General features: G+C 40.5%; 1 protein-coding gene across 1 annotated transcript in view; it reads right to left on the bottom strand.

Annotated features, from left to right (window-relative positions):
- Window positions 1–24,027, bottom strand: part of LOC142095484 (uncharacterized) — a 108,703-nt gene that overhangs the window by 28,503 nt on the left and 56,173 nt on the right. Inside the window, 6 exon segments of the mRNA XM_075178429.1 lie at window positions 2,007–3,003; window positions 3,327–3,438; window positions 3,568–3,665; window positions 3,783–3,885; window positions 5,189–5,295; window positions 18,423–19,487. Coding sequence (XP_075034530.1) covers window positions 2,007–3,003; window positions 3,327–3,438; window positions 3,568–3,665; window positions 3,783–3,885; window positions 5,189–5,295; window positions 18,423–19,487 — 2,482 coding nt within the window.

The raw sequence follows: 24,027 nt of genomic DNA, 5'->3' as shown, positions 1-24,027 counted from the left end.
ATGGTTAGAAACCTTTGTCTAACAGTAAATTCAGGCAAGCAAACTTTACCCTAATACTAGATACTAGAGTATTAGGACCTTTATTTACCTGTGTAGTGTTTTTATGGATATATAGGAGGTTCATATAGAGGCTAGAAAGAGATCCTGCACAAAGGTGTTGTCATGTGTCCTTGACCCCTCTGAGATAGAGACGTTATCTTATAACTTGCAGGACCGTGTAGAATGTGGTTTCAGAGACCTGAAATGTTCAGCTGTCCAAAGACTGTTCTCACAAACCTCTCCTAATTCTTTAAGACCATGTCTTATTTCAGTATGCACAGAACAGTTACAGGTCTACAGAAAAGAGTAAAACACAACTCAAAATACACAAATAAGGACAAACAAAACAGCACGTCAAACATGGCTGCTCAATGCCATCATCGGTGAAAAAGAACTACCTTATTAATATTGTTTTTATTTAGCTATGTATGATGCAAAGTTATATTCCAACCTATTATGGAATTAATGGCAAGATTATTTGAAGTACTGCTCATTTAGCTAGTGTTACTTTCTTTGCAAATTCAGTCTTAAAACTGCCATCAAACATGCCTCGACTTGACCAGCTAATTTGCTTGTTTTAGACTAAATAGTCTCTAAATTTTTGCATGTGTGCCGAGCTGTTTCAAGTCATTAGTGGGACCATTACAAAGATTATTGAGACCTCACTTCACTGTGCAGACAGGAGGGGAAACAATTTCACTGGCACAAATTAGCCTGTGGGAGGGGTAATTTCAGGAGGAAGATGAGAGAACTTTTAGGACCAACTTTAAATCAGACTTGGATTAGGAGTAGGGCTGGGATTAAAACTTGTAGATTCAGATTTAGGATACTGGTACCTTAACAAAGCCACCTCAGTTTTCCTAAATACTGGAGAATTAGGTGAAATGTGATTGAACATCACACAGGTCTATACAAAATATATACAATAATACTCTGGCCCAGAAAAATGGTGTCAGAGAATGGCCTGATCTGTTATCCCACTATCATCAGCATCTACCATCTATGACTAGGGATCTGCCCTCTCCACCAATCAGCTCTATCAGTCCCTCGTTGCCTTGGAAATCTGGACAAATTGTCCTACACTGTGAAACATCTAAAAGAAACGTAATGACGTCAGGAACCAGAGGGGATAATGTCACAAATATCCCGGTACCCGCTAATAGTGCAATTTTAAGATGGAGGCAGCTTTCTAGCCAGAAACGATAGCGTCAAAACCAGGTAAAAAAGGTTTGTGCTGTGGAGATTTTTAAATAAATCACTATTTAATGCAATGCAATTGTCTCTGGCTGAAATACCTGCAAACAGGTTTTGCTGTCCTATAACATGTTTTTTTTGGTGGGGGAGAGTATTTTTTTTATATTTGCATCATTCCATTAAAAGCTGCAGGACATGAACACAGGACAAACAGACAATAAAGTCAAAGGAGTATTCCAAAAGTATATACATTAAATATAAAAATGGTCACATTAGCAAACCAATGGTCACCAACAGCTTCCAATATTTTATAACAAACATCTCACATGAGAAAGTGTATTAACCAGGAAAACAGCATTACCTTGCAGAAAAAAAAATCTAATCAATACGACAATTAGAAAAATAGCAGACAATACACAGTCTCAAATGTTTTGATCATGAAACAAGCAAATCCAGCTAAAAGAGTACATAGCTGCACCTGGACAAACCATGTTACAATCCAAGGGCTGCAAATGCATTTTTTTTGCAGTGAAAATACTGAACGCTTTTGCATGTTGCACACAAATACTGGCCACCTTTATTTTTACACTGCTTAGAGTTGAGCTATGAATGTGCCCACCCAACACCAAATCTGACCTCAAAGGCTCAACATGGTTTTGCCAAGGTGCAAAATTGCACACTCTGGCTGTATTTACTCCTAACTAAATGAGGCCCTTAATGAAAAATGAGATTTGTTCTTTGAACAGTCTACTTACAAACATACCAACATCTACCTCTGTAACTGTGTGTGAGTTTGCCCATGTCTTAAAAGGATTGATTTTTGTGTAAAACATTTCCCACATTCAGAGCAAGGAAATGGTTTTTCACCTGTGTGAATTCTCAGATGTTGGACAAGAGCTGATTTATATGTAAAACATTTTTCACACTCAGAACATGGAAAGGGCTTCTTATGAGCACTGTGAATTCTCTGATGTTTAACAAGAACTGACATTTCTGCAAAACATTTCCCACAATCAGAACATGAAAATGGCTTCTCATCTGTGTGAAGTTTCTGATGTTTAACAAGAATTGATTTCTGTTTAAAACATCTAGCGCAATGAGGACACGAAAATGGCTTTTCTACTGCATGAATTTTCTGATGTTGAACAAGAACTGATCTCTGTGTAAAACATTTCCCACATTCAGAACATGGAAATGGCTTCTCACCTGTGTGAATTCTCTGATGTTCAACAAGATATGATTTATGTGTAAAACATTTCCCACACTCAGAACATGAAAATGGCTTCTCCCCTGTGTGAATTCTCTGATGTTGAACAAGATCAGATTTCTGTACAAAACATTTTCCACATTCAGAACATGGAAATGGTTTCTCACCTGTGTGAACTCTCTGATGTCTAACAAGATCTGATTTAGTTTTAAACCTTTTTCGACAGTCAGAACATGAAAATGTCTTCTCACCTTTGTGAATCTTCCGATGTTTAATAAGATTAATAGTACGGCTAAAACATTTCCCACATTCAGAACATGGAAACAGTCTACAACCTGAATGAGCTGTACTATGTGTAACAATATTTGAGTTCAGATCAAGAGAACATTCCTCTTGATTAGAGGGATTAGATGATATATCTGCACTGTAAAGAACTGGATGTATATTTGGGAAAATGCTGCTTTCTCCTGTAGAATCTCGGTTGATGCGGTTATCTTCCATTTTGCAATCTGGAGACAACACAGGAATTCCATCTGTTGTATTCCTGCTATTGTGTCTATCTGCTGAAAATAATACAAAAAAAATATTTTATCTTACAGTTGAAAGTACTGTAATCCAATTTTTTTTATTTTCCACAAATATTTCTCTAATTCAGTTTGGGAAATATATAACTTCAAACACTCTTAAACAAGCTGGTAGCACAATAACATGATGTGAGGAGGAGAGCAGGAGTCTAATAGGGGCTGATGGCTCCTGACTCCTCCACTGAGCAGATACTTTTTCCACGTTAATCTGTACTGACAGAGGAGGGTGTAAAATAAGAGATTGTTGTATTGGCTGGGACAAGGAGAATATGTGACGTCTGTATTTAGTGTGTATTACTCACCAGTGCTGATATCTGTAGGGATTTCCTCCTCCTTACACTGCAGATCACCCCTCACATACGTCTCTTCTTCTACCTCTATATACTCAACTTTAATATCAATCAGGTTTCCATCCTAAAAAGAAACAACTTTTATAATAGCAGATTTATAAGATTTTTGTTAGACCTTTATTAGATTCCGAGTAACAAACTCAAGTTTATTTATACATTTTATAGAGTTTAATAACTTTTAGAATACATCTACCTGATAATCCTGTGCCATATTGTCATTTTCCTCTGTATGATCCTGGGAATACTGAGGACAAGGACATCTCTCTGGGGTATTTCTGTTACCGGATCCATCTGTAGGAAACACACAGTAATTGAATACATTGTTTATATCTGGTTATCAGATGATGTTTATCTGGGTGACCCTCATAACTGCTCTCTCCTTTACAATAAATGATAGTGTCCTCTTACCCAGTGATGTGAGGGGCCGGTGATTCTCCATCATCACATCCTTGTACAGACCCTTGTGTCCTTCTAAATACTCCCACTCCTACAACGACAAATAGACAGTGACATCCTCACACCTTATAGGAACCTGACACACACAATGATACAGTCATCACCCAGACACATCCCCTGGTGTTACTGTATAATGTCCCATTCCCAGCAGTCACCTCTCCAGTCAGCAGCTGAATGATCTTGTTGGTGAGTTCTAGAATTCTCTGGTCATTGTTTCTCTCATGTATCAGTGAGTGAGGTGGAGGCTCCGTGATGGGGCTCTGGGTCCTGCTCAGTCCTCCTGACACACGGGAACGGCTGCTGGGTGTCACATATTCACCATGTGTCTTCTTCATTACTGTGCAATCCTATGTATTGAGAGACACGGTAATAAATATCACTATATACATTCCAAGACTCTATCATGTCCCAGACTTATTACTAGAGAAGAGTGATGTCACTGTGACAATCCCAGAATCCCTCACCTCTCCAGTCAGTAGATAGATGATCTCCAGCGTGAGACTTAATATTCTCTCAGTCAAGTGACTCCTTTTCTCATCCATCAGGAGGACTCAGAGAATGGACTCTAGTTAGGTTGGGAGTGGCTGACCTCGAGATAACCTCTGTAGGTAAAAAAGAAGAAAACCTTAAAGTTAAAGTAAAAAGAATCTCGAGACAACCCCAGTTAATTTTGTCATAGTTTTGTATGGCTAACAAGAGTGAAAGTTTATCAGAGAATCAACTACCATCAACAGACGCACCTTCCCGATGTATCTGGCCACCATCTCACAGTATTATCTCATTACAATGGAGGTGGGATCCCTTTTCTCCATGCATTGAAAACAACGGCAGAATTTCCCACAACTATGAGGCCGATGCAGAGCTGTACATATGTCTATATGACATAAAAAATAAGAAAATTGGTATGTGTATACACTAAAAAATAGGAGACTATGCTCAAATACAGATAGTATCACATCTTACAGGAAGGAAGGGTGAGGGAAGGAGCAGACAATCACAGCCCTAGTACAGTAAGGCAGTTTCCACATCATTGCGACTGAGGCAGACCCATATGGAGATACAGATACATCTGTCAGTAGGTGTATCACAGGGATGGTGCAAATATACACCAATGACACAGATGATGACCGTCTGCAGCTATCTGCTTCCAAATGGCCAATTATGAATTTACCTCTGAAGCTTAAATTTCTTTTAAAGATTTATTTTTTTAATGGTCAAAAAAGAAAATACAGAATACCATCAATATCAGATAAAAACAGCTGCGGCAGCAGTGAAGTCAAGAGGTGCACAGGCTTCTGCAGTATGAGTAAACAGAGTAAACTTATTCCAAGAGACCAATGAGCTTTCTGTTTTTTTACCAGTATAGAAAGAAAGAGATAGGACACAAGGAGAGAAGCAAGAATGAAGAAGAGCGGGAAAGGAGGGCGATTTCCAAGGTCACATTTCCATGCCAGTTCATGGGGGTCTGGAAAAGATTCGGTTGGAAGGATGAGTTTGGAGTATATAGTGGAAATCAGGTCTGGTGTAGATGCTCGGCATAGTCACAGTGCCTTAATGGTGGTGAACGGGCAGGCAGAGAGATGAGATTTAACCGTGGCATGGAAGTTGTGTATCTGCAGGTATTGATAAAAGTACTTTGTAGGTATTCCTATCGCAGTTTGAATGTCACTGAATTGAGGGAAGAGAGTGGCATTAGAGAGGTCATTTAAATATCGGATGACTCAGCAATGCCAGGACAAGAATGCTGAGGTCAGCAGACGTGGCGGGAACGCCGGTTGAGTTAACAAGGGGGGCTGTGGTGAAAAACAATACAGTCTAGAGGAAGAATCCCAGATCGCCAGGGAATGTGAGACAATAGGATATGCCAATACCTGTTTGGGACGATGAGCCCGTGGGAGCCAGAGGAGGGAAGCAGGGATGAGTAGTCCCAGACTTCAGCCTCAAGAGAAACCCAAACAAAAGAGGCCGTGTGACCACACTATAAGTCACATTGAATGAGATGGGCAGAGATAATAGTGTTTGAAATTCGGGATACCAAGACCTCCACCCTGAGAACACTCTGTCGTATTTGCGAGTTTACCCCACCATATAAATTTGGAAGTGGTATGTTAGAGAAATTTTAAAACATAGGGGGGCCCATTGATCCAAGCACCCCATTCATGAACAGCCTGGAGATACGATCAAATGCTTTCTCGGAATCTAACACCATGTAAGGAGGGAATTTTGTTGTCATGAATGAAATGAACCAAATCGATATCCCTCTGGGTGTTGTCTGTGGCTTGCTTCCTGGTGATAAATCCAAGTTGGTCGGGATGGATCAAGGAAGGAAGGGGGGGATTTAGCCCAGCGGCCATGACATTAGCGTAGAGTTTAGGTCTATATTGAGCAAATGGATAGGCCTATAGCCAGAGCATTGCGTATCATCTTTCCCGGGTTTCGGGATCACAGTGATGTTGGCGAGTGTGGAGTCAAAGGATGCCCCCTCTAGAACTTGGTTGTCAGGTGTGGGGAGAGAATCACGCCAAACTTCTTAAAATATTGGGCTGCAAAGCCACATGGCCCGGTGGCTGATTAGGGCTCAAGAGACTTTATAGCTGCCAGGGGGTATATTTTATTAAACTGTGGGTCTGAAAAAGTGGAGATTTTGCCTATAGCAATCAATCAGATTCTATTATCATTTATTTAGTACATTCTGCAAAATGACAGCTAAAAACTGACTGGTTGCTATAGGCAACATCTCCACTTTTTCAAACCCGCAGTCTAGTAAATATACTCCCAGGACTTCCACATTTAGAAGGAAGAGTTGGAGTAGACTAAGTTTTAAATGTGTTCAGCTGTTCCGCTACGCCATAAAAATAGATAAATAGAACCCAATAAATCAAACACACTACTTCTTCATCAAATTGAATTTCTTTGTTGCAAAAAGTGAAATGTGAACCTCTAGCAGTTAAGGGAATAATTAAGAGTCAGGGGGATCAATCAATGGGATGACAATCAGGTGAGTTGCCCTATTTAAAAAAAACAAACAAAAAAACCCCATAAACTTGAGTATTATAAGCTTTGCGCATGGTGATTTTGTTGGATGAACACTCCTGTAGAGAATAAGACAAGTTTGGACACTATCTGCCTCACAGTGAAATGATGAAGCCCAAAGGTTTTATAAATCATTTGGTAATCTTTTCCAGGCTGATGAGCATCAACCACTCTGTCTCTGAGGTCCCCTGAAATCTTCTTTGATCGAGGCGTGGCACGTGTTCACACATCTGTGTGGTGGAAACCAGTCTTTGGTTGTGAATACAGGGAGATAAGCAGGCAGCATTTTCCAGTTTTGTTTTGTTTTTTCTTTTATATATTGATATTATGGGGGAATTTCAATAGCCGTAGACGTGTTGCGTGGACGTCGCACCGCGCACATTGCCGGCAAGTTTGCAAGAAAAAGGAGTGGAGATTTCTGTCAAATCTCCGCCAGTGAAGTGACTCTCGGACACCTCACGGCTAACTGAATCCCCCCTCCCCTATAAAACAGACAAATCTGTTCACTTCTTAGGTGGTGAACACTTATGCAAGACACTGTACACTGTATATATACTGAAAGACAGTGACTATATTATTTAGAGTATATACTGAATTACAGCGACTATATTTATGTATTATATAGAGTATATATTGAATTATAGCAGTTATATCTATAAATTATATACAGTATATAGGGAATGACAGTGTGTATATTTATAAAATATATACTGTATATAATAAATGACATTGACAATATCTATATTACATAGTGTGTATACTTTGTGTGTGTGTATATGTGTATATGTATATGTGTATATATATATATATATATATATATATATATATCATATTATCAATGACAGTGAATGCATCTATATACTATGCACAGAAATACACTAATAAGATACCTCTGTGTCTCAGGATGAGACGCTGTCTGATGACGTCACTGCTAATGGGCAGGACAGGGCATTGTGGGTAATGTAGTTTGTTGTTGTTTTTACAATTACACCCGGCCGGCTCCTCCCCCGCCTCTAGATCACATGACTCTGACGTCACAGTACCTATCTGTTCTAACCCCACATAGACAGAGATAACATATCTGTGTAATATCACTGTGTTACCTCCTGCACATGTATCTCTTATATACATATATATTCCTCTGACATAATACACTCCCTGTGATATACCCAGTGTGTTGTTCTCTCTTATTATACAGACTATGGGGTAAATGTGAATCCGGAGGATCATACATTTACCCCTATATGTCATATATGAAATATGTAATATCACTATGTCTTACACACTACACATATATCCCATATATACAGCACCTCCCTCAACCCCTCCTAATTCCACATAGACACAGTAATAATAATAATATATAGCATATATGTGTGCAATTTGTGTATGTGTTACCTCCCTGCACATACACACTATATGGACAAAAGTATTCAGACGCTTGATCGTTACACCAACAGGGACTGTAATGACATTGTATTCAAATTCATATACTTTAATATGGAGTTGGTCCCCCTTTTGCAGTGATAACAGCTTCCACTCTTCTTGGAGGACTTTCCACAAGATGTTGGAGTGTTTCTGTGGGAATTTGTGCCCATTCATTCTGTAGAGCATTTATGAGGTCAGGCGCTGATGTTGGACGAGAAGGGCTGGCTCACAATCTCCGTTCCAGTTCATCCCAAAGGTGTTCAATGGGGTTGAGGTCAGGGCTCTGTGCGGGCCAGTCAAGTTCTTCCACACTGAACTCAAACCATGTCTTTGTAGTCCTTGCTTTGTGCACTGGGGCACAGTCATGTTGGAATAGAAAAGGGCCTTCTCCAAACTGTTGCCACAAAGTTGGAAGCATAGTATTGTCCAAGATGACTTGGTATGCTGAAGCATTAAGATTGCCCCTCACTGGAGATAAGGGGCCTAGCCCAAACCCTGAAAAACAGCCCCATAACATTATCCCTCCTCCACCAAACTTCACGGTTGGCATAATGCAGTCAGGCAGGTAATGTTCTCTCTCTAATATATTTGTAATATTACTATGTATTAGCCCCCTACACTTATATCTCTTATATACAGGTATATTCCTCTCACACATCCCAGTACTTGTTACCCCAGCCAGCATTAAGGCTTTGACACGGGTCTGAATTCATATACAGAAGAGAGAATATTGTCTTAATAATTATTAATAAATGCAAAAATAACATTTTTAATATGAAATGTCATGGAAAAACAAACCGCTCTACTGAAACACCTTGGTTGGAGCCAAGGTTATAGTCTATGGAGCATACATTGATCACCTGTAAGGGAGTACTTGGATCCTCACATGCATTGGTGAAGTGCAGACATGTTGAGATATTACAGCAGACCATTCTGATCATGTGACTGACTTACATCATAAACAGTCTTTGTGATGTCACTCAGGTTTAGTATACAAGTCACAGCTTGGTAAAGAGCAGTCAGTTATCAGCTTAGTGGGAGCTGTAGACTACACACATACATGTACACACACATTGTTCATTACTGTCACTGTTTCTGCTGATACGACATCTCACAGTCTGTGTGTCTTTGTATTCTAAGCAATTGCATTCAAGCAATTGCAGCTTGTTTTTGTCTCCATCGTCATCATCAACAAGCTTCAGAGGTAATCCTTTAATTTGGCTGAGATCGACTTGAGGAATCCATGCTTCTCACCCAGACGGTTGTACGTCACCTGCTTGAGGGACAGAAACAAGAAAACTCTCCACGTCGTGCCCATGTTGAGTAAGTTTGTAGTATACGCTTTGTGTATGACTTTAACTTACAATAACACCCTATGACCCACTTCGTAATTCACTTCCACAGAAAATGTTTGTAAAAGGAAAACACAGTGGTTGAGGTTTTTTATTCTCTGGATTCTTGTGACAAGATAGCTCTTGCTCCTACATCAGAGGCATCAATCTCAATTACAAAAGGCAGATCTAGATTAGGGTGGCAGGGTATAGTTGCAGTACAGAATGGCCAAAAAGCTTCTGAGGCCTCCATAGACCAATTTGAAGGATCTGCCCCATTCCCGGACATGGTGCTCACAGATGAATCTCTAATAATATTTGGAGGGCTTTTAAATTAGTAGGCTTATCCCAGTCCTGTATGGCTTTAACATTAGTTGAATCCATTGAGAAACCCTGTGTTGAAATTATATACCCAGAGAAGGATACTTGGGAAATCTCTAATTTGCACTTCTCCAGGTTAGCGAAAAACCGATTCGCTCACAATTTCTGAAACGCACACGTGCTCACAATGTCGCTCCAACGATGAAAAATAAACCAAAATATTGTCTAGATAGACAACAACACATAACGGCCATTATTATTGTTGTAGTGATAGGGTGTGTGTGTGCGCAGGAGAGGGGGAATCAAGATTATTTACAGCAGCATTTAGAGTTAATGAGCTTGTGGCATCATCTAAATCTGCTAACATGTCTAGTTTTCTCTTTAAGAAGATCATCAATACTGAGCAGGGTGAAAGGGGGTGTATCTATTTTAAAACACCAAAATTCCAAATTAACACGTTTTTTTAAAAGATGTCTCAGTGCAGTTGAGCTTAGTGCAAGCAGCTTTGGTTCCACACATTTCAGAATATCACATTGGACCCGCTACAGCAGCATCACAAGCCGGGAGGGTGGAAAGAGACTTTAAGAATTGAGGTATATAGCAAACCAATGGGTACAAGATCTACATTAGGTCAAGTAGGCCGGCTGCAAATACTGCTTCCCCTGAATAAGGTTTGATCCAGGAGAGAAATCTTTGGGCCAACCTTGATAAAGAGGCAGGAAGGGATTCGATTGGCCGGAGGCCCTGGGGATTTTTGTTTTTATCTGCCACTGGATGACATCCACCATAGCTAGGATTTTGCTATATGACAGAGATATCTTATTACGTTTACTGCTGTAATGTTTTGCTGGTTAAACGCATATGGCGGACACTGTGGAGAAAGGGATATTCAATATTCCTCTTAAACAAGTTTGGAATGGGCAATTCATACATATATGAGGCAGCTAGAAGCCCAAGTAGGAGAAGTTTTCTGTCCAAAGTGTTATGCACGATTTGTCGCTATCCAATTGTCGAATCTCGATTTGTGTTCCAAACGCACAAATATTTATTCTCAAAAAGTAGCAGAATAATTCAAGCAAAATAATAATAAGTACAGCCGTTACTTATCGCAGGCGCTCTGGATCCAGTGAACAGTCATTCAGTCCTGAAGTCTGTGGTCAATATGACTGAACACTAGAAGAAAAGCTCCTGCTTATATGCAAACAGAAATACAGTAAAACAATGCAGATGGTGTGGCTTGCTTCTATTGGTCCAGGCTTCAGGAAGGTCCAGGGGGTTGCAGATCATAGGCTAGTTCAAAGTAAAGAATCCAAAGGTGGGGGTCCTCTCTCCAGGGGATGTGCTCCGTTCTTCCCGCCAAGACTCCAGTTACAACTAGTCCATTAGCATTTTATAGTCAGCATCATATTAAAGGTTTATTCCCTAACATCAATAACTAGAGTATGCAATGTGCGATCTCTTCGGACAGCTGCTGATGTAAAGGGGATTAATATGATACCAGACATGACACATTTCCTTTAACCTGTACCATATGTATTACTAATATGCAAATAACTTATAATATAACACATAAACACTATTATATTTTGACATAAATAACTATGTGTTGCGACTATCATTAATGTGTGCTATTTACAAATGTGTGTGAAGGTGCGAATATGTGTAAAAAAGTAAAAACTGCTATTGCCACGTGTTGCGGCTGCGTACGCCCTTCCACGCCTTAGCATGCAATACGCATCTTTTCAGACAAAGACAACCAAGTTTGCTCGATATTAATTGAAATGACTTTATCCGATTTGCTGACTTCGACAAAAGCAAAGACCATTTGCTGGTCAAGGCAGAGGGGGGAGATTTGGGGAAGACCAGATCTTGGAAGTCTGAGGATGCTATAATCTGGTGCTACATGGTTCCTAGTAGGGGATGGCACTACCCATTGGCGGTGCTTCTTAGATGTAGCACTCATTAAAGTAAATGTAGTGACAGGGAAATTAATTGCTTTGGAAAAGGGCTACTTAGTCTCACATGTGGGTGTTAAGTACACCTTTGGCATTGGTACTGGCAAGATAGTGTACATGCAACAGAGAGAGGCTTAGAGCTGGTTAGCAAGTACCCACAGGAGGCTTGGTCGTGATTATTGTATATTATTATTACTTTTTGGATGACAGGCTGCAATTCGTTGATGGAACTACATGGCAGAAAAGCACACACTACCCTCGCAAAGCCATATTAATTCGACTCTATTATGGTCAAGAAGGGGACTTGAGGACTAGCCTTCATCTTTATCATTTTGGGGGCTTTATTGTGGGGTTGGCATCTGCAGTGCACCCTACCTGTTGACTAGAGAAGTGAGGGATTCTGGTAATGTCACAGTGACATCACTATTATCTCTAAGAATAAAATGGGCATGACTGGAGAAGTGAGGCATTCTGGGAAAGTCACAATGACATCACTATTATTTCAAATAGTGCTGGCTGGAAAAGTGAGGGGTTCCGGGACTGTCATGGAGCTGTGCTGTGTCATCTGCTGCGAAGAACAGTCGTCTGACCTCCACCCCACCAGATATTTCCTTGACTTGGCGTCTGGTAGAGGAGATGTTCAAGAGGCTGCTCCTTACAGCAGCTTACACAGTGCAGTTCCAGAGTAGGAGCCAATTAATCCACAACGCAAGTGGCCCATCCCAATGAGTCCACTATAGGCACCCTGCCAGACAGGACAGCTCGCCCCTGATCATGCCTGGTCCCTGCTAAGGTTGTATGGTAGAAAAAGCTGGGTGTGAATCCAAAAAGGCACTATGCGCCAATCCAGCATGAAGTGCATACATTTATTCAGGATTTTATAGTGTCTCGGATGGAACCTTTCCTAAAAAAATGGGGTTTTCTCTTTAATAATGTGTCAAATGAAATAGATCCTAATACATTATTATATACTGTATGTGAATAATGAAAATTTACAGCCTACAACATAAATAATTGGAAGAGGAGCGCCCATAGTATCATTTTTCGGACTGTTGTTTTTGTGTCTGTTTGGGAAGGTCTCATGACCCTTCTTTATCATCAGGTCCCAGGGACCTAAGGTTTTATTGTTATATACATAGGTCTATTGTCTTATGCTCATTTCTTTTTTTTCTCCTTGTTTGCTTTTTTATGGGTAAAATTTTTACCAAGCAACCCATCTTTTTTTGTGTTGGGTGGGCATATCAAGTTATTAGTTGATTAATTTGGGTGGCATTGTTCTACCTTTGGAATAAAGGAAAACCAAGACCTCCTGAGGTGGATTCCCTGCTCAGTATTGACATATCTCCGGGGTGGGGGCCCTCGGCGTCCATGGTGGGAGTCGGCCATAGCGCACCATCAGCACCCCCAGCTCTCGGCTATCTAGCAGTAGTTTCAACACAAATACTGATTCTAGGCAAACAAACAGGGTCCAGGAATCAGGCAGAGGGTCGCAACAGGAGGTCAAAGAGCAGCAAAGCAAAACTGGAACAGAGATAAACAGGAGGCAAGCACCAGCCAAGTAAAAACGATGAACTGCACAGAGCACAAATTGAGGTAGGTATTTGGAGCTGTGAGACAGGTGCAGTTCTAATCAGGTAAGGAGATTAATTCCTACAGGCATGGTGGACAGTTCAGGGGCAGAACAGCCGCACCTCTGGTACTGCTGCCATATACAAAATATAGGCAATAATATTAACAATTATAAAGTGTTTCATAACACAATATAAAGAGTTCATTCGACCCAGGTCATATTGCAATTTTCCTTTTCTATCTTTGATTGCTTGAATGGTGCAAGATGCCCTAGATCTGATGTGTCAAACTTGCGGCCCAACGCATACATTTTGCGGCCACACAGTACTATGGGAAAACAAGTGTAATGCGGCCCGCATTTTCCTTTAAAGGCCTCCCATCATCAGCAGCTATTTATATAGCGCCACTAATTCCGCGGCGCTGTACAGAGAACTCACTCACATCAGTCCCTGCCCCATTGTAGCTTACAGTCTAAATTTACTAACATACACACAGACAGACTGAGAGAGATTAAGGTCAATTTAATAGCAGCCAATTAACCTACTAGTACATTTTTGTAGTGTTGGAGGAAACCGAAGCACCCGGAAGAAACCCACGTAAACATTGGGAGAACATACAAACTCCACACAGATAAGGCCATGGTCGGTAATTGAACTCAAGACCACAGTTCTGTGAGGCAGAAGTGCTACCCTTGCGTGTTAATGGAAAAGTAGTCTGCTATGGTCTATAAAATAACAGAGTCTTGAATAGTCTCATCCAGCTTCCAGGAACGTCTTCCACTTCAACCTGCGAAGAGGTGAAATGCTCAGTCCAAGAGTTTGGTAATATTTTAGCATGGGTCAACAGGAGGCTTAGGCTGCACCCAAAGAGCATATTTATTCTAATATAGTCACCATGGGGGGCAAGAGTAAAATGTGTAGTCCAGTGAGGGGATGGGTTCAAGTGGGCTCGCTCGTGTTTATTTAGTGGGAGGGAGCGTTAGTAGACTTTATGGATCTATCCATAGACTGTTTTATCAATTTTACTAACGTATCTGTCTGCCAGAACCAAGATCCTATGAGTTTTAAATAGAGGGCTGAAGAAGTTAGCTTGACCTGGTGTATATAAATTAACAGGTGTGATTACCTTTTAACCCTAACTTACCCGTGAGATTAATAAACAGGTCTTCATCTGTCTGAGATATCATCAGTTCAAAGGCATAAAAGAATTGTCACTCCATTAAGTTTTAGGAGTGGGTAGGTTAGTTTTAGATGCCATGAACGGATAGTTGTTATTTTTAAATTGGGTTTTCTGGAGGATAATATTTTCCTTCAATTAATGTAATGTTTGAAAAACCAGGGAGCACGTTTAGGCTTATGATGTAGGACTAAAATTGAAAAATCTGTGGATACATACAATGTTCCCAGCTACATCAGATAAAGCTTCTCAGCCTTTTGGCTAACATCAGGTGTAGATGCCCATGTAAGCAGTGCGGCTTAAAGGCACCTGGTTATCTGGCCAAGAGGTATTACGTGCCTCTGGTGCTGTCTGAGCCGGGGGTTCCCAAAAATGCACATATTGGAGAGAAGACACCTGTGCACAGAGTAAAGCACTATGCACCTTTAATTTTCAGGCAGCACCATTTTTCTTTTACCCTAGCCTTTTGGGCGGGTGCAAGGAAAAATTTTATATTTCCAGCAGAAAGGTTGTGGCCTTATGGCACTTTTTTATGTATTAACATGCAGCATTTAGCCCTTTTTTTGATTGACATGTTTTGTCTTTGCATTTTGGTGGGGTTTGCGTCTAGGCCCTTATGGGAAACCCTCTCCCCAAGTCACTTAAGGCTCCCTACTTCATGAAGAACCAGTCTCTTCGGGCAACCTCGGGGTAAAGGGGGCCACCAGAGCCTTGTGGCGGAGGTGGTCCTGAAGACCCTTGCCTCCCAAGGGGCCCTTTGGCTCTGGAGATCGGGGATGTAAAGCGGCCCTCCCTAGCCTTGGCAAAGGAGGGCCTGAAGATCTATTTTTTCCTTCTTTGTGTCCTTCTGACTCCTGGGAAAAAGGGGGGCACAGGGTCCTTTCCTTTTTGGGAAGGGTCCAAAGCACCAAGTCCCCAACACAGTATTGCACTGCACTGGGTGGGTTGGAGTCACGCACCTCGGGCTTCAATACAAAAAAATCTGTTGGGAGATCCTGTTCACGTGTAGGCTGTTTTCTACATATATGGCGGGATTGTCCCAAATGATAAAGTTCCTGGATTGTCATTAAGAAGCTTTTTATCATGATCTCTCACATAGACATCTCGTTCCTACCTAAATAATACCACTATAGTGACAATAGAGACTACAGGCTTCACAGCTTGGTCGTGCCATGCTCATTCTGTAATACAAGTCCATTCCAAAAGGCTTGATTTCTACACCTTATGTTGAAGTTGTATTCTTCCCGGATGGATCCTTCTAGCATCCTGCATACACTATAAAAGGTGAAAATGTAAAGAGCAGTCTTGGAGATGTTGGTCCCGAGTCTGTGATAACGCAACCACATTAATCTGCTCTTGGCAAAAATAAATATGTAGAAACGCATTTCAACATACTACCCACCTGACGAGTTCTACAAGGATGGTATTGGAAGTGTGGGGGAGATATAGGTAAGACCTATTGTATATATTTTGGATGTGTCCACTAGAAGCCTTAAGCATTAAATCTCATAAATAAGTGTATTATTTCAGGGACAAAGATGTCTGGTTTCTTCTGGTGCATCGCAACCCTTACGTCTACTAAAGAAATGTTATGTGGAACTGTTGACATTGTAGCATACCAGAGAACTGTCCAATGAATTTTCTTTCTTTCAGCATATTTTCTTTTCCATTTCTAGCTATGAAAGCAAATAAAGAAACACCATGTTGTATAAGATCTTTATTAGTTCTTTAATAACTGTAGTGTTAAAGAACAAAAAAGATATAAAATAAACTGTTCTAAAAATAAAATATTGCCAGTTATAATGTTCTTATCTAAGGCTGGGTACACACCTATGCAATTATCGTGTAGATCACATGATTCATGAACGTTTGTTCAGATATTGCAAGTGTGTGTACGCTCCCATGATCATGTACCAAAACACATCACATCTGGTAAATTGGTTTTCTAAACTGCCTAAAAATCACGATCAACAATGGAACGACGTCGGGCAAATGTGGAAGTGTGTACGCACTCATGATCGACAGCGTAGGCAGATATCCTTAGAGTACACAGAGTCACGATCAGCAGATGGTTATGAGAGATGAAGATCACAGATCTAAAGGTAAATCGTGTAGGTGTGTACACATGAATCGGCACACTCATCAGGACTATCAGTCGTTGGTGAAATCGTTACAGAAATTGCATCTGAAGTAAGATTGCATAGGTGTGTACCCAGCTTCATTGTCATTCCCAAAGTACCAACCAATTCATTGTGTTAATGAGACATACAGCCTGGCTGACTCTTTACAAAACCCAACAGTCCTCCATACTGATAAAGTGGTACTTCGAGAAACAGAAACCAGCAAAATCAACCTGCAAGAATCCACATATAAATGCCCAAAAATGGCACCTGATTGTTACTGTTTTTCAGTGCAGTAATACTTGTTATATATAACAGCATTTACGATTGTAGCCTACAGAAAACAAACATGTTACAGAAAATCAATACGAGGACTGCAATTTCCATTGTCTTGACCCGATCAAGAGCTGCACAGCAGGATAGAATGGGTGTAGCCTAAAAATCAGACCGCTGGGGTTTGGGACTTTTTTAACTTCCCTTGTCAACAATCAGATAATTGACTGTAATACTGCAGACTATTATACAAGACTGGATAGAATGATAAAGAACAGTTTCTCTGTCGCAGGATGCTGAGAAGATGGAATAAAACCAACCTGCTCAGAGACACAGTAAATGTTAATGATTAAAACTGCCTAAGGCTCATTTAAAATCATGTACTGAAAAATAGATATACAAGGTTAGTACAGGAGCCAAGGAACGATTGGTTATGAGTTGTTTGGATGCTAGGAAGTGAATTCTTAACATAGACTTTTTTCAAATTTATTTTTGTTTAATTACAAAACAAATAATATAAAGCAATGGAAACTGCACACTGCCAACCAAAGCGAATACACTAAATAATATAATATGAACTCATATAGTGACTTATTTGTTAGCTAGAGATCTTAGCCATACTGTGTGCATAATCATATAAAAGGGAGAAATAAATAGACAAATATGTATACTCTAGAAACTATAAACATTATAATGAAGATGTACAGCTAACCGCTATACCAGTTACGTTATAGAATCTATTTCTGTATCCACTTAATATTGCACACAACAAACCATACTTCAGTGGCTTTAGATTTGTACATATAAATCGCTGATGGCACCCTTCAATGCATTTACAACCTGCAAAGCATTGTTCTTTTATTTCAAACATTTTGTATTAAAAGCTGCAGGACATGACCATGTGACACACTGGCTCAACTCCAGATGGTTTAATTCACTTCTGTTTTAATGGCCGGATAACTGCAATCAGATGGTAAGTTCAGGAGTAGAGCGGAAGGAATATTAGAAGGTCTTGATGAACATCCAATTATATCAGTACAGTAATTCAGAAATATAAGGACTGATACATCATCAATATGTACCAACAAGCTTCCATTATTTTAAAATGAGCATCACACATAGCGGAAGTTTGCTAGCAGAAAACAGCTGTTTTTATTGTCTCTAAAATAATAATGCAACAACTAGGAAATAAGGTGCCAGCAGACATTTACAGGAGATACAAAGATCGGTGAAGAATGAATGCAGAGCCCATTATCAGGGTTGGAGAGATGGTTTCTGTTTAATGACTTATTCTTTGGATAAAACAGCTCCCACTAACAAACATACCCAGAGTTATTCACCTGTGTAAAACCTTTCTGACACTCAGAACATTAAATAGATTCTAACTTGTGTGAATCATCTGATGTTTAACCAGATTTGATTTCCGTGTAAAATATTTCCCACAATCAGGACAGGAAAATGGCTTCTCACCTGTGTGCATAATCTGATGATTAAGGAGAACGGATTTTTGTGTAAAACTTTTCCCACATTCAGAACACGGGAATGGTTTCTCCCCATTGTGAATTCTTTGATGTATAACAACATCTGATTTCTGTGTAAAACATTTCCCACATTCAGAGCATGGAAACGGCCTTTCCCCTGTGTGAATTCTCTGATGTCTTGCAAGATCTGATTTGAATTTAAAATATTTCCCACAATCTGAACATAAAAATGGCTTCTCACCTGTGTGAATTATCTGATGTTCAACAAGATCGGATTTCTGTGCAAAAAAATTCCCACAATCAAAACATGGAAATGGCTTCTCACTGAAGTGAACTCTTTGATGTTCAACAAGAACTGATTTACGTTTAAAACATTTCCCACAGTCAGAACAGGAAAAGGGTTTCTCATCTATGTGAACTTTCTGATGTTTAACAAGAATTGATTTCTGTGTAAAACATCTCCCACAATCAGAACATGAAAATGGCTTCTCACCATTGTGAATTCTTTGATGTTGAACAAGAACAGATTTCTGTGAAAAACATTTTCCACACTCGGAACAAGAAAATGGCTTCTCACCTGTGTGAATTCTGTGATGTCTAACAAGATCTGATTTATGTGTAAAACATTTCCCACAGACAGAACATGGGAATGGCTTCTCACCTTTGTGAATCTTCTGATGTGTAATAAGATTTGCATTTTTATTAAAACATTTCCCACATTCATAGCATGGAAATCTTTTATCACCTCTATGAGCTATACTATGTGTAACAATATCTGAATTATCAAGCAAACATTGGTCATGAGTAGAGGGATCAGATGATATTTCTGCACTATGAAGAATTGGGCGAATATTTGATGTAATGGGGTTTTGTCCTGGAGAATCGTGTATGATATCATTATCTTCCATTTTACAGTCTGGAGATAAAATAGGATGTCCCTCGGAGGTATTCCTGCTGTCACGTCCATATGCTGGAAATAAAAACAGTGATGTTTTAACTCATTATTTAAAGTACTTAAACAACATTTTTTATTTTCCTAAAATATTTTTCTAATGGAGCCACCATCGTTCAGATGTGTAAGAAGACCAAGAGAGGTTGATAGCAAGGAGGAAATAAACACCAGTAACTCCCGGCATAATATATTGCCATTTTATATATAAAGGTTAATAAAAATAACAATAAAATCAAAGTATTACATGAAAATCGCCTTTCAATCCGGGATGCAAGTGCCAGGACTGCACACAGTCAGGTCTGGCCATAGAAGTAATCTCCACAAAAAAAATGACAAAATATTAGAACCAGGTGTGTCAAGGATGACCATTACCTCTCCCCTGATTTTCTGAAATTCCCCCAGAGAGTAGAAATACCAATGGGATGAGACATGGAATAGTTAGAATGTTGATGATCTTATAAATAACTGGAAATGTGACTTTAACAAGTTGCCATGAGGTCTAATTCAAGGAACCAGGAACTAAAAAGACTCTTGTGAGTCAACTCCTTGGAGTTTAGAGTGATGTTATTTAGGTCCAATTGGTCTACCTAAGATATAAAGGGCATTGACTGGTTTCAACTAGAGGATCTTTGACACTTCTTAAAATGCAGCTGAACTCTTCTTATTCCGCTATGATAGTTGAAGACCAAAACAAAAACCCCAAACCAAGTTAATGAGAGTACAAAGTAAATGGACTGAAACTTTTTCCTCTGGTGGGAACCACAATCTCTGACTAGTGAAGTTCCTGCCTAGTATCGTACACCACTGTTTCCCACCGGAAAACAGTCATTGCAATAAAGGCTTGGGAAAGCCAAAAGTCCACTATAGCAAGGCAGATAGAGCGGTGGGATAGAGATAATGTGCGATACATATCGGCATTAGAGGGTCTATAGAGCTCTTCCAGCATGTGTGCTGATGATTGGGAAGGAACTTTCCACAGATGGACCACCATAGTCTTTGTGAAGACATAAGGATCTGTGAAGAGACTGAACAGAATAGGTCTAGACTAGCAATTGTGTTATATTATTGCAAAAAGAAGATCATGTCATGTCGTTTCCATAGTAGTCAATTTCAAAACAGGAATAACTTCAGCTTTCTTCACTTGATGGGTAGTGCTCTATTTTTATGGAGGCCAGTGGAGTAAGAATGTTAGGCTTTAAGATCAACAGCAAGTTGTGAGTTCTTAATATTGAAGAGTAAGTTTGATAGAAGGTTCTTCTCTAGAGAACTCCTGCTGAGAAAGAGCTTTGCAGTCCAAAGTGTCAGAAGATGAGAAGTGGTGTCTTATGCAACTATACAGATTGGTGCCAGCAAAATGTTAGGCTTACAGTAAACTGCCCATATGGGGTGCGACTGGTTATTGTGCAGATGTGACAGCAGAATTTGTTCCATAGTCTGCTTAAGTGCTTCTTTGGAAAATCCCCAAAACTTGGTCAGAGGTAAAGGCTGTGTCTGCGTAGTAGTGCCAGAAGAAGCCCTGAAGTCAGTTTCTTGAAATTGTCACGATGGTGGTTGCTCCCAAGTGAGAACTGCTTGCCTAGGTATCTATCAGAAACACAGCACATTCAACCAGTTAGCCTTGAGAGGCATGGACAAAGCCTCTTCTTTTTGATGAGTTTGAGGATCTTGAGGGACGAAGCTGAAGTTGATGAACAGGCAAACAAAATAATATTATTATTTGAAGGACCTACAGAAAAATAACGAAGAAGGACAGACAGCAGTTTCTCCAAGCCCGTGAAGTGGACTTGCTTGTAAACGTAATCCACTATCACCAGAATGGTGGTACTGCCTTGGGAGCTGGGAAGGTTCTTGATGAAATCCATAGAGAAATAGGTCCGTGGTCCTTGTAGAATGGGCCAGGAAATCAGGAGTCCGGAGGACAGGGTCCATGACGCCTTGGTGTGTGCACATATAGTGTAATGGAGGTGACATGCTTGTGTCTGGATCACTAATAAATAACGTATTTATGGCTGGATCACATAGAAATAACTTATTGTAGATATTTATTTTAATTAGGGGTGCAGTGCACCTCTATATATCATTGCAAATGCACTTATCTTTTAATATTGGTATAGGTGGAAATGTATTGAATTCTGAGACAGTATGTCATGTTTAAGTTTTGCAACTGTCTGGAGACAGGAAATCTCATGTTAATTAGACCTTTTCATCGCTGAGAGACCAAAACGTCTGTTGAGCCTGAAAGACAGGAGGAGGTAATTATACTTGCTGGTAGACTCCCTATGCAAGTGATCACAGATGAATGTGAATTTTGCAAGTTAAATTGCGTTCAAAGCAAGATTAGAGAAATGTTATATCCTGATGGTAAACATTCAATAGAAACTTCAGTTGTAGTGGTGCCGCTAGCAGCAATGTAAAAAGATGTTGAACCCCTCCAGGCTGTTTTATGTGCAGGCTGCATGAAGCACATGGATTGGTTAAAAGATCAGGAGGCCAGATTATCTCCTGCCAGGGTATCTGTGTGAATCTGTATAAAAAGTGTACTGTTTGACCAAGTATTAGTATTATTTCATCTGTACACTTCTGGAAAGATCGGTAATACCACAAACTGGCATGTTTAACTGTCCTTCTAAGGACTACTTGAGCTAATCAACATCATTGCTTCAAGATCCTGCTTTGACGACTACTTACCTGTGATTTAATTCCTGTGAACTATAGGTTAGACCAATGTAATCCGTTATCCGGCTGTTCTGAGTTTGGGACCCAGCATCCAGTACCACCGCTCTGCCCGCTACCCTGCAGCTCTGGCCAGTGTGATAGGCCAGGGGGAACCATCCTCAGCAACCCTGATCTGAAGGCAAGAAGTCTGGGGTACCAGCCAGGTGCCCAGCGAGGGGGTACACTAGCAGCGAGATTTACCAAGAAGGAAGCCGTTTTAGGTGCCGGTGAAGGAGCCTAGTAGTGGCAGCAGGCCCACTCCTACTGCGGTTAGAGGGGTGTAATTTGGGTTACAGAAAGAAGATGGTGGCAAGGCAAGCCTCGCCAGTCCACAGCAACAATGGACAGGCTGGCATAGGAGGTCCATCCAGTCATAATGCTTCCTTATAGTTGGACACCAGAATTCCTAGAAAATTAAATGCTAGGTTGCCTTGCCAATCATGATTAGTGCAGGACCTGCAGCTGGTAGTCAGCAGGAACAAACCTCTTGCCTTCGGGCACCTCAGTGAATGCTGCCGTTTCTACCTGGATCCTGTTTAGCAACTCTGAAGAGCACCCAGAAGCAAGCCCGGACAGATAATGACCTTGCCCTCCATAACAGATTGTTCAGGAGACAAATGCCAGGAAGGTGCATCGGCCTTGATGTTTATTGATCCAGGTCAGTAGGTTATGACAAAGTCAAATCCGGTAAGGAATAACATCCACTGTGCTTGCTGAGAATTCAACCTCTTCGATCCCAGAATATACTGCAGGTTCTTGTGGTAGGTGAAGATAGAAAGGTGGAATTTAGCCTCCTCAAAAAGTTTCTTCCATTCAGTAAGGGCCATGATGGAGGGCACCAATTCCCATTTTCCCACGTTGACCTGAACAAAGGTGAACCTCAAAAGAAGAAGAAAGGCTGACGGACATCCTTGCCAGGAGAGCATAGCTCCGGTTCACGAATACGCCAACTCCAAGGGTATAGGCCCGACAATATGATCGGAGTATTCGAGGATGGGTGCTGAGGTGAAGAGATGTCTCAACATGTTATAAAAGCCTATTGTACTTGGGGAGACAAGGTAGTTATAGGGCTAACAATTGTTTATAAACTGATAAAATACAGTATCTGTAGTCACTGCTAAACCTCACAAACCCCCCTGGATTGCCATAATTCTTCTAGGCACCAGCCAATCGAGCACAGCACAGAGCTTCTCTGGTTCCATTTCTTTGCCATGTAATGGAATAAATTCACTTATGTTTGGAAGATGACTGGGGCATAAACAGGTCAAACAGCATGACCCGTTATTCGTAGTACCCATCATTCGTATTGAAGGCCATCTTCCATTCATGCAGCTCCCAGACACTAATTATGTTATAGGATCCTCACAGGTCTAGTTTAGTAGACTGTGGCCTGATGGATACTCTAACAGAAGTCCAAGATCAGTTTGATGGGGTAGAATTCCTCATTTTGTTGAGGCCCAGATAGTTAATGCACCGTTTTCCAGCATGAAAAGAACCCTGCACCAGTTGGGGACCTGAACTGCCGATGAACCCTCGCTCTCCTGTATGTAGTTGGTCATGCCCCTTGTCTCAGACAACGAGTATTTCCTAAAGGTTAAGCCCGCTGAAACCCACCCTTCTACAAATAACCCCACTCATGTTATGAATCATGTATGTTTAAATGAGTCTACATGTTTGTACCATTAAACAAAAGCTGTAAAACAGCTGTAGTCACCCAGAAGAAAGACCAATCCTGCAAAGACTGATCCAAGTGCAGCTTAATCCATAGGTTCACTAAGCGCCGGCTTTTGCAGCTGTTGGTAGTGGAATTATGCATACAGAGGGCCAGCTAGAGCACAAAAGT

Source organism: Mixophyes fleayi, chromosome 6, assembly GCF_038048845.1.
Source record: "Mixophyes fleayi isolate aMixFle1 chromosome 6, aMixFle1.hap1, whole genome shotgun sequence".
Taxonomy (NCBI): domain Eukaryota; kingdom Metazoa; phylum Chordata; class Amphibia; order Anura; family Limnodynastidae; genus Mixophyes; species Mixophyes fleayi.
Note: the sequence above shows the minus strand (reverse complement) of the source record. Positions and strands in the feature narration are given on the sequence as shown.